Consider the following 10,941-nt stretch of genomic DNA (forward strand, 5'->3'; position numbering starts at 1 on the left):
CTAAAAAACAAAAGTTAAAACGATCACGCAGAGCAGATTGTTTATCACATCTTTCACACCTTTCACACCTTTCCGCCATTGTATTTGATGAGGACTTTGGCCTCAAAATTACTGTCTGTTACTCTGCCCCTGTTAGGGGTCAGGATCAGTCCTGCGGCGCTGAACAGCCGTTCAACCGCAGCAGAGCTGGGCAGAGTTGTGTTACTCCGCAGGAAAAGGCTCTTCATCTTGGTGTTGGTGTGAAGAGAGTGCAGTGATGGCTGAACAGGCTCTCTGATGTACGTTTGCACAAGGGATGAGGGGGTGGCTTCTTCAAACACAAAAAAATCGCAATCCTTTTCTGGGCTGATCACTGTGTGCACTGGTGAAGGTGAGCTGGAGGGCTGCCTGGGCTGGTCACTCTCAGTCTCAGCAAACAGCACACCCTTTGTACGTTCCCTGAGGTCTGCACTGTTGGTCCATGACAGCTTGCGTCTGAAACATCAACATATAATATGATATTGCTGCAGCCTTTATACAAAATAATGCAAATGCAATTGTCTACATACAGTAAAAAATAGAAGTACATAGTAAAACGAAAAGAACTAGACAGAACTGAGAAGTGCTGACATGATACCTGGGATCAGACACTGTGGCAAGCAAACACTCTCGGTCTGCATAGCTGTCCTGAAACCTGTGCGCTACTCCCTTCAGTACAGCATCGGCCAGGGGCTTGCAGATCTCCAGGTTGGTCCTTGCCAGCTCCAACCTGGCTCTGACAGTTTCCAGCTGTAGAAGGAGGCTGCCCAGTCCTACACACTTTTCCCCTTGAAGGTAGTCCAGGCTGCGGGCTAAGGGCTGCATCACCTGAAAAATGTGAAATACATGTTAAAATGGATGCATTTTTATTGTTATAGCTGCTTAATGAATAATGGCTATGATTTGAACTTTAATGCTGTACCTGAATGAACTCCAGCATGAAGAGACGGTCCCGGCTGGAAAACCTGGGCATGCCAAGGGAGTCGCTGATCTTATCCAGGCCCTCAGCAGACAAGTCAGCAAGGCACTTGACAGCATCAAACGTACTGTTCCATCTGGTGGCATTAGGAGTAACCAGCTGGCGCCCGGCCGACTCCTTGATTTTTTCTTTCTGCAATGATAACAGTCAGAATTAAGGCAGCAGTAGCCGTGATTTATGTATTAAAAACTTAGTGTAAAAGTAATTGTATGATATTTAAAAAAAATCCAACAAGTCACACATACCAGCAGCCTGCTTATTCCAAATGGCGTTTGCCTTGGCAAACATGGATCTGCTGGCGGTTTTAAAGGCAGAATCTTCCATCGCCTTCTCTGTGTCACGGCTGGCCACCAGGTTGAGGGTGTGAGCAGCGCATCTTTGGTGAGGGGGCAGGATGACAGATAAGGTAGACATGGAAGCATCGTCAAAGATGCTCACCGATGTGACACTGTCGTCTTCGTCTTCGTCATCTCCCTCATCTGCCGGCTCAGGGCTGATCTGGCTGAAGATGCTGCACATAGAAAAACCAGTTTAAAACACAATGTTTACAATTAAATGTGTAATTAAGTATAAAAAAGTATTGCTATCCACTGAAAAAAATACACACCGAAATGCTTTAACAAAGTTGCTGCCGTTGTCTGTGACCACTCTGTGCACTTTATTTTGAATCCTGAACTCTGTAAGGATGCTCTGAATTTCTTGCCCTAGAACGTCATATGTGTGGGCCCCCTTGATCCTTCGACAAGCCAGTGCCAATGACTTTCTTTCAAAGGTGTCTGTAAGGTAGTGGCAAGTGACACCCAGAAAGGACCTAGAACAAACCACACACACACACAATAATGCTCCATAATAATTCCTCTGTCAAATGTCGTATGAAAGGCTGTGAATGTTGTTTTTATTACCCGATTTTATATTAGACTTGATTATGTTAAGCACGATGAGCCCAGTATATATATACCTATGGCGAGAAGTCCAGCAGTCTGCAGTCACACAAACATGGTTGACCCCCTCCAGCTCTGTGATCATCTGATTCTTCTGTTGCTTCAGATTGTCCTGTACAAAAAGTTTACAAATAATCCAATAATCAGCATGTAACAATACTATGCAACATAATTATGTGGGGAGCCATGGCAATTCCACACCAATGGTCTTTTAAGTGTAGCAGGCTAAATTTGCTAAATTTACTCTGCATATATCATGATCAGTTACTATTCTTACCTGCAGTCTGTTGTTAGCTGTGCGCCGACACATTAGTGTTTGAGGTCCTCCACTTACCGTTGTGACAAACTTTTGGAAATGGTCACTCTCCAAAAGATGAAAGGGTAGGTTTTCGTTCAACAGCAACTCTAGTACTGCAGTGTCCAACTGCAAAATATAGATAGTCTTCAGGTTTCAGGTCTTGATATTAAAAAAATCCCTGGTGTGCAATCAGCTAAGTGCAATAGCACTTTAAATAAATAACCAAACCAGATGATAAACACTAAATGTAACAGTTAAACAATAACTTGCCTGTGTTTTGGTGATCTTGGGACAAACTCTCATGGATTTGACAATGGTGGGTTGCTTTTCTGGGCTCGGCTAGGAGAGGTCTGCGCATGTCTGTTGCAATAGGTGAAGGTAAATAGTTACAGTTGGATATCTAGCTGACCAGCCATAGACTCCTGTAGGGGCACCAAGTTAATGCTTGATGTGTATTTAATGGAGAACATTACTTTTTTGCCACGTTTGACTTGAGCTCTTATCTGTAGTCTCTTCTGCTTATCCAATTATTTTTCACAGACCGTGAAGCGTTTTGTCAATAATTTAGCAGCACTTGTGTAAGGCGAGGGTAGGTTTGGAGGAGGGCGGAGGGGGTGGGGGGGGGGGGGTGGCGGCAAAGGGCAATACATGTTGTCAACACCTTGCATGAGTAGAACTATCAGTGGGTGTAAATCGAGCTAGTCATGAGACTGGGACACACTGCGCATGTCTGTTGCCAGAGGCAAAGGTCAATATTTTCGGACACCCTCTGGAAGAGACGGCAAACGTTATTAGTTGGTCATCCTTGAATGAGAATTTGGCAGTACTTGTAACAATCATTTGTCTATTAATGTGAAGTAATGATTGTGTGTGTGGATGTAAATCCACAAACCTTTGCAGAGTCTTAAAACAGTTTTCGGAATATTGCATAACATCTGTGTAGTGGCCTCTTATGTTCCAAACATTTATCCGAAACACGTCTTGCATGTCGGCAAAGATCTTTAATTGACCTTCTTGATGCAAAAGTTGCCAAATTGTGCCTATTGGTCGATTTTTTATTTGGTACCATACGTTTTTGTCAGATCGACTTTTGGGGTACCCTTATTTGGGCGACGGTCATGAGATCCCTGTAAAGGTAATCTTTGATCTGTAAAGAGTATTCGATAGCCAAGTTGAGTGCCTTTGCTTTTTTGAATAAAATTACACGGAAATGAATTTCATAATTGCGGTACAAAAGTTGGTGCAAATATTTGTTTACACAGTTCATTCCATTTGTTTTGCAAAGACTGAACACAAAGGGCAAGTGGAACATGTCCTTAAAGTCAGGGTGTCTGATATAAGGCCTCCTCCCGTCCACTTTTTGTTTTCTACCTTTTGACTTCTACTTCTGTGACACTCAGCTAAATCCTGTAATGCCCCACCGAACAAACATATTTTTATTTAGGTTTTTCGTTCTTTTCCTTTTAACTAGATAGTGGAAAATATTCAGTGTTTGCATTGACCCAAAATATTATGGTATTTCACCTATTCTAATGTGAAAATATCGGAACGTGCTATCGTCAACCAGTTAATCATACTGTTGCCAAGATAAGGGTTATTCCGATGGGTACATTAATTAACGGTGAGCATTACCAGAATTTCAAGCGCTTCTTTGCACAGTTTGAATCTTCTTGATACTCTAGAGCGATTATTTGTACTGCCCGATAGAATTACCAATGTCAATGACACCCTTGAACGCGTGCCTGCCAAAGTATTATGTCTTCTATTCATTGAAATCTCGTTATATGATATCAATTGCATGAGAACAACTATCATGTATTTAAGTTACAGGTACGTCTATCCATGGTATCGCGTGATATTTTGTCGAGACTGGGTCAATGAATATGATGACGTCACTCGAGGCTCTGCCGAGAGTGACGTCATTATATTCTTTTACCCCGTGAGATAAAATATAACGCTATACCATGGATGAGTCGGAGCTGTAAAGTATATATATGGCATGACCAAAGTAAGGAGAATTTGTCAAACAAAGCATGGTAAATTCACCATGGGCAGAATAATCAACTCAAGCCTAGAAGTTGTATGGTAAAACTATATTTTGTTTCAGTCTTGGCAAGGCCAGTTTTGTCCAGTTCCAGAAAAGACATCATGAATTCATTCATCCTTTCGAGACGAATTACCAATTCAATGGATAAATCGGAGGTGTAACGCATCAAAGCTAAATTTTCTTTTGAAATGTCTTCACAACGTACAGACAATTTATAACGACATAATCGTCATCACAAGACAGTAAAAACGCATACTTTGTTGGTCGTCTGCTACAAATCTAGTCTTGTTGGTTGACGGAGTAAATAAAAACTTCAATCGTACCTTCATCAACCGGACTAAATGCTCAATCCGCTGTCATTTCGCAACTGAACATTGGTTTTTGGCTCACGTAAGTGTAGCCTATGCGATCGTAACTTTGTCTGTCTGTGCGTGCGTGCGTGCGTGCGTGCGTGCGTGCGTGCGTGCGTATGTGCGTGTGTATGTCTGTGGTAGAAACTTTAACATTTCGTCATTTGAAGCTAAGACGTCACATTATGGCGTAAGAGGGTTAGACGTCACGCGAAGGAATGTCTCGGTCATTGTTATTTTGAGCGGGCCGAGACTAGTACTGTTGGCAGTCGTGTATAAGTAGGCTACATGCAGACAGACAGATCTAGATCTAGTGTCTCGTTTTCTTGCACAGTGTCACATATGCTTACTGTGTGTGTGTGTGTGTGTGTGTGTGTGTGTGTGTGTGTGTGTGTGTGTGTGTGCGTGTGTGTGTGTGTGTGTGTATGTGTGACGGAGTGATTGAGTTTGTGTTACTGCAGGTCTATGGTTACTGTTTGTCGATTTCTTACGTGAGCCTTGAAGGCTTCGCCTCTTGTTTTCTTTAACGTTTTGGTTAACATTGAAACGGCAACCCAAAAGAGTGTTTCAGCTGTTTTAAGACACGGGCTTAGCTACTTCTGAGTTGCTTTTTCCGCAGTCTACAATGACTCCGGAAGCCAAAACAATTGTCGCAAAAGACGTCATGACAAAGTTACAGGCAAAACGAAAGAGACTTTGACGTCATTTACTTTTGTTCGGACTTTTCCGTCTGTTCCTAGCTTGTCGGTGCAGACTTGACGTGAGTACACAAAACGTCTTTGTTCTCTGTTCGCATTGCAGCTGTCAATTAATAATCAGTCTTGTGTCTCAGTCGTGACGGTACAGAGTTTGCTTCTGCAATCGTTGTGTTCGTGTTGATGACGGCTTCAGAAGACATTTCTGTACAAAACACCGAACCCAACAGAAGGCATTGATGCGTTTGCAATGTTCATCCTCCTTTTCTTTCCCTTTTTACCTGAGTAGTCAGGCGAGTCAGTACTCGCCACGTTTGACTTTTTTTTTACACAGATAGTAAAGCGGTTTGTGTACAATCATGGCTCTTTGGTCTTGCTTGCAGCCGTTTTGCGTTTTGCAAGGGGGAGATGTGTGCGTTGAGGGTAGGAAGGGGTGGTGGGGGAGTGTTGTAAACTCCGTACATGAGTAGAACTGTTAGTAGGCGCGACTCATGCTAGTCATGAGACCGGGGCACTCTGCGCATGTCCGTTGCCATAGGTAAAGGTACCCGACACATTCTGGAAGTTACAACAAAGGATATAGCTGACGTTTTGAGGCAAAGGGCCTTAGACTTTATGAACTGATCGAAGGTGGTGGTTGTGGTTGTCAGGTAAGTACCGACTCCTGTACACAGACACACATGGGTATCGTAGCAGCGGGGATTTTTACTCAGATAAACGTCTAAATCATTCAGTTTATTACACAAATTTGCAACTTCATTTCTCCTTTGACTTTGTTTATGTTTACCATAACTAGGTCAAGGTCAAGTCGCCTAGCAGGCAGACTAATCTTCGCTCCACCTTTCTTGGTTGTTTTCATCTTCTGTGAGTGTTTGTAGTGACTGAAAGTTTGTATGCTGTTGTGCAATGGATCGATCAGCCTTTCTCTGGATTCTGAATTCCCCACCATCGCTTCGACTAGCCATGTTTGCCGTTTGCATTCTGGTAAGACTTTCTCTTCTGTCCCTCCAGTATACTGATCACCGTACGCCATGTTTTTCATCATGTGTGCCGCACGTGCACAACTCACCAAATCGCTTGATACCGAACGCTGCCCCGACACCCACCGAGACCTTTGACCCCTGCCACGCGCGCTGGCCCTCTCAACCGCTCTTTCGTCGCTATACCACACCGGTGACACTGTGACGGTTCCCCTACGCTTTGTGTTCGGTGCCCTGACCCTTTGTGTTCGGTTCCCACTCGGTTCCCACACGCCAAAATTCGCGGACAAAACATCCATTTATGGTAGTATTACGCAATGTTGCTCTCTGAGAATGGTCTTGTTAGATCTGTGAGTGTTTACACTACATGCCTAGGTGCTGTTGGATTGAAGGTTTTTTGATATTTTAGCCGTTATTAGGTAGAATGCCTTCCACTTTACTGCAAAACTGCATAATTCGTAGCATCGGCAAGAAATATCCTACCAAAAAATGCCTGCTTGGAACTGTCCGTGGTCCAGCAAAAAGTTCAACATGTCTGTAGCAGACAGCCCAAGTTTCAAGATTGTAGGGCCATCCAAACAGCCGTAATAATAAAAACAACAAAAGTAGTCAGTGAAATTGGCTGTGTTCGGTCCCCCCACACTTTTGTGACGTAGGCGTGACGGTTCCCATAATTCATTGTGTCGGTCCCCACTTTCTGTGTCGGACCCCACTTTCGACCTAATTTCTCTGTGACGGACCCCACAACCAGCCTATTTTGTGTCGGTCCCCACACCTTCTTGGATTTATGACTTGCCGGTTACTTGTATCATTGTATTCATTGAATCTAATTGTCTCGGAGTTATTTTTCAGCAAAAACCGGCAAGGCAGCACCTTTTGTGATACCAAGTAAGTCAGATGACATCAGTATGTGTGTGTGTGTGTGTGTGTGTGTGTGTGAGAGAGAGACAGAGAGAGAGAGAGAGAGAGAGAGAGAGTGAGAGAGAGAGAGAGAGAGATTGACACCTTTCCAGATCACTCCGGTTATGCGACACTACCGCGAGCGTCACTACCGCGTGTCACACTACCGCGAGTACGACACTACCGCGTGTAACACTACCGCGTGTCACACTACCGCGAGTACGACACTACCGCGAGTATAACACTGCCGCGTGTCACACTACCGCGCGTACCACAACCGCGAGTACCATAACCGTAGAGAGAACGCATGCAAACTTACTTCTTGTGAGTTTGTGTTCTAACTTTGATTGGAAGCAACCCATTCTATATGTATTCTGATAGTGTGTTCTGATCGTTTTGAGTTCTTGGTTAGCATGACAAACATTGAATTAGTGTTCAGAGAACAGACCAGGCCTTTTTGTTTTATATTTCAAGGAAACATTTCAACCTTTGCCTTCAGCCATGGAAGTCATAAAATGACACGCGGTAATGTTATACTCGCGGTAGTGTGACACGCGGTAGTGTTATACTCGCGGTAGTGTCGTACTCGCGGTAGTGTCGTACTCGCGGTAAGTTCTGTTTCCGTACCCGCGACAGCGGCAGCGACAAAAGAAAACGCGCGCAAACGCGTGACGTGTTTCCGTACTTGCGTTTTAAACATGCGGTAAAATCTGTAAACTCCCGCGTTGCCGCGCGACAACGCGAAAAAATCGCTCCAGGACCCTCTCAAAAAAATCGCGTCGCTTGACGCTTGTCGCGCCGCTAACGCGTCGCGCGTGTGAAAACACTCCTGGTCATTTTCTATGTGCTTGATTTTCGTCGCGCCGCTGGAAAAACGCTGTCGCGGGTACGGAAACACAACTCTCTCTCTCTCTCTCTCTCTCTCTCTCTCTCTCTCTCTCTCTCTCTCTCTCTCTCTCTCTCACACTCACACACACACACACACACACATACTGATGTCATCTGACTTACTTGGTATCACAAAAGGTGCTGCCTTGCCGGTTTTTGCTGAAAAATAACTCCGAGACAATTAGATTCAATGAATACAATGATACAAGTAACCGGCAAGTCATAAATCCAAGAAGGTGTGGGGACCGACACAAAATAGGCTGGTTGTGGGGTCCGTCACAGAGAAATTAGGTCGAAAGTGGGGTCCGACACAGAAAGTGGGGACCGACACAATGAATTATGGGAACCGTCACGCCTACGTCACACAGGGGGGACCGAACACAGCCAATTTCACTGACTACTTTTGTTTTTATTATTACGGCTGTTTGGATGGCCCTACAATCTTGAAACTTGGGCTGTCTGCTACAGACATGTTGAACTTTTTGCTGGACCACGGACAGTTCCAAGCAGGCATTTTTTGGTAGGATATTTCTTGCCGATGCTACGAATTATGCAGTTTTGCAGTAAAGTGGAAGGCATTCTACCTAATAACGGCTAAAATATCAAAAACCTTCAATCCAACAGCACCTAGGCATGTAGTGTAAACACTCACAGATCTAACAAGACCATTCTCAGAGAGCAACATTGCGTAATACTACCATAAATGGATGTTTTGTCCGCGAATTTTGGCGTGTGGGAACCGAACACAAAGGGTCAGGGCACCGAACACAAAGCGTAGGGGAACCGTCACAGTGTCACCGGTGTGTATACGCGCGAGCAGCTGATGGCAAAGAAAAGCACAGGCGCCTGCCTTGACCCCGATTTGATAACACGACTACGCTGCCTCTCCATGGGATACAAGCTGCCTCGCTCTAAGCGACCCTGTCGCGGAGGCAGAAAGAAACGCCATAGCATCAGTGTTATCACCACTCGACCCCTCGTTCATCCACCCACCCCATCGTCGTTGACCTCCACCACATCTCAAACTCTTAGTACATGGAATACCAACCTCACCAAGTCCAACCAACCTCCTTCGACAGAGATTCTTGTATGTGCTTTTAACGCCCAATCCCTTGGTAAATCCAACAAACGTACTGCTGTGAGTACTTTCATTTCTGACTATGATATTGACGCTATGCTGCTGACCGAAACCTGGCTCCGTTCTGCGGGTGATGAGGCGAAGCTCCAGGATCTTTCTCCGCCGGGTTATTCCGTGCAGTCCTTCGCTCGGGACTCGCTGGAAGTGGCTGGTAGAGGTGGTGGTATAGCCTTCGTTTTCAAAGACTCTCTGAAGAAACATTGCACCGTCACACAATCACCTCTGAGCCATCCCACCTTTGAGGCTGCTACTCTGACTATGACCGTTCAGGATTCTAGAATCAACATCGCCTGTGTCTATAGGCCACCTCCAAGCAAGAAGAATAAGCTCACGAACACTATGTTTTTTGACCAGTTTCCAGACTTTCTTGAGCATTGTGATTCTTTGCCTGGGAAAACTCTTGTGATGGGTGACTTTAATTTTCATTTTGAAAATGCTGAGGACTCCAACACCAAGAAACTCTCAGATTTGTTCGACATGTTCAGTTTTCACCAGTCTGTTGACTCTCCGACTCATAAGCATGGTCACATGTTAGATTTAGTCATTCATCGCCCTTCTGATGCCATTGTCAGTTCATGTTTTGTCAGTCACGACCTTAAGTCTGACCACAACGCCGTATTATGTCGTCTAAATGTTCCAAAGCCTGTGTCTGCCCCTGTAACAATAACTTTTCGTAGCATCAAGAAGATTGATAAGGAGTCTTTTAGACATGATGTAGCTGGTTTATCTCAAGATTGCTCTGTCACTGAATATAACCAGACGTTGCGCTCAATTCTTGATAGGCACGCTCCTCTCTGCCAACGCACGGTTCGTCAGCGGAAATCTAACCCGTGGTTCGGTAGCATCTCTGAGCAGTTTGGCAAACTGAAACGTGAACGTCGTCAGGCGGAGAGGTGCTGGCTTAAATCCAAACTCACTGTTCACAAAGAGATTTTTGAAACCATCAAACGCAAAGTAAATGACTTAGTTGAAGGCGCTAAAACTGCTTTCTTCTCTGCCCAGATTATAGGTAGTAGAACATGCAAAGAACTTTTTCAAAATTTCAATTCTCTGCTTGGAAAACAGACGGTTTCCAGCCTCCCTACCACCCATGACCCCAAGGACCTGCCAACTGTATTTTCTGACTACTTCACTGAGAAGATCGAAACCATCAGAAATAGCTTTCCTCCACCAGTGGCTTCGCCTCCGGCTTCACAATTCTCTGGTTCTTTGTTGGATAGCTTCACTCCTGTATCTGAGCAGTTTGTTTTGAAGATTTTGAAGAACACAGTGCCAAAGTCTTGTGAGCTAGACCCCATCCCCACCAACTTGTTTTATGAAAACCTTGACCTTTTTCTTCCCATCATAACCAACATAATCAACTCTTCTCTCACTTCTGGCACTGTGCCAATGGACTTGAAAACTGCAGTAGTTAAACCTTTGATCAAGAAACCATCTCTGGATAAAAATCAGTTGAAAAACTATAGGCCTGTTTCCAACTTGCCATTCATTTCTAAAATTCTGGAAAAAGTAGTGCTTAGTCAGCTTCTCTCCCACCTTGAAACCAACAACCTCTGCAACCCTCTTCAGTCAGCGTATAGGGCTGGCCACAGCACCGAGACTGTTTTGCTTCGTGTTGTGAATGACATTCTTTCTGCTCTGGATAATGATGACCTATCAGTTCTGCTTCTCTTGGATAACTCAGCTGCGTTCGATACGATCGATCAC

The 10,941-nt window shown here is 44.5% G+C and overlaps 1 protein-coding gene across 1 annotated transcript; it reads right to left on the bottom strand.

Annotated features, from left to right (window-relative positions):
• On the bottom strand, positions 1-9,435 carry LOC138956128 (uncharacterized). Its single transcript, XM_070327572.1, has 7 exons — positions 9,256-9,435; positions 2,273-2,362; positions 1,956-2,050; positions 1,274-1,508; positions 941-1,129; positions 617-846; positions 1-474 (listed from the first exon to the last, which is right to left on the bottom strand). Exons 1-7 carry the CDS (start codon positions 9,433-9,435, stop codon positions 63-65), a joined length of 1,431 nt encoding a protein of 476 aa, XP_070183673.1. The 3' UTR covers positions 1-62.
• Positions 9,436-10,941: the final 1,506 nt, after the last annotated feature.

The sequence above is a fragment of the Littorina saxatilis genome, unplaced genomic scaffold, assembly GCF_037325665.1.
Source record: "Littorina saxatilis isolate snail1 unplaced genomic scaffold, US_GU_Lsax_2.0 scaffold_438, whole genome shotgun sequence".
In the NCBI taxonomy this organism is placed as follows: domain Eukaryota; kingdom Metazoa; phylum Mollusca; class Gastropoda; order Littorinimorpha; family Littorinidae; genus Littorina; species Littorina saxatilis.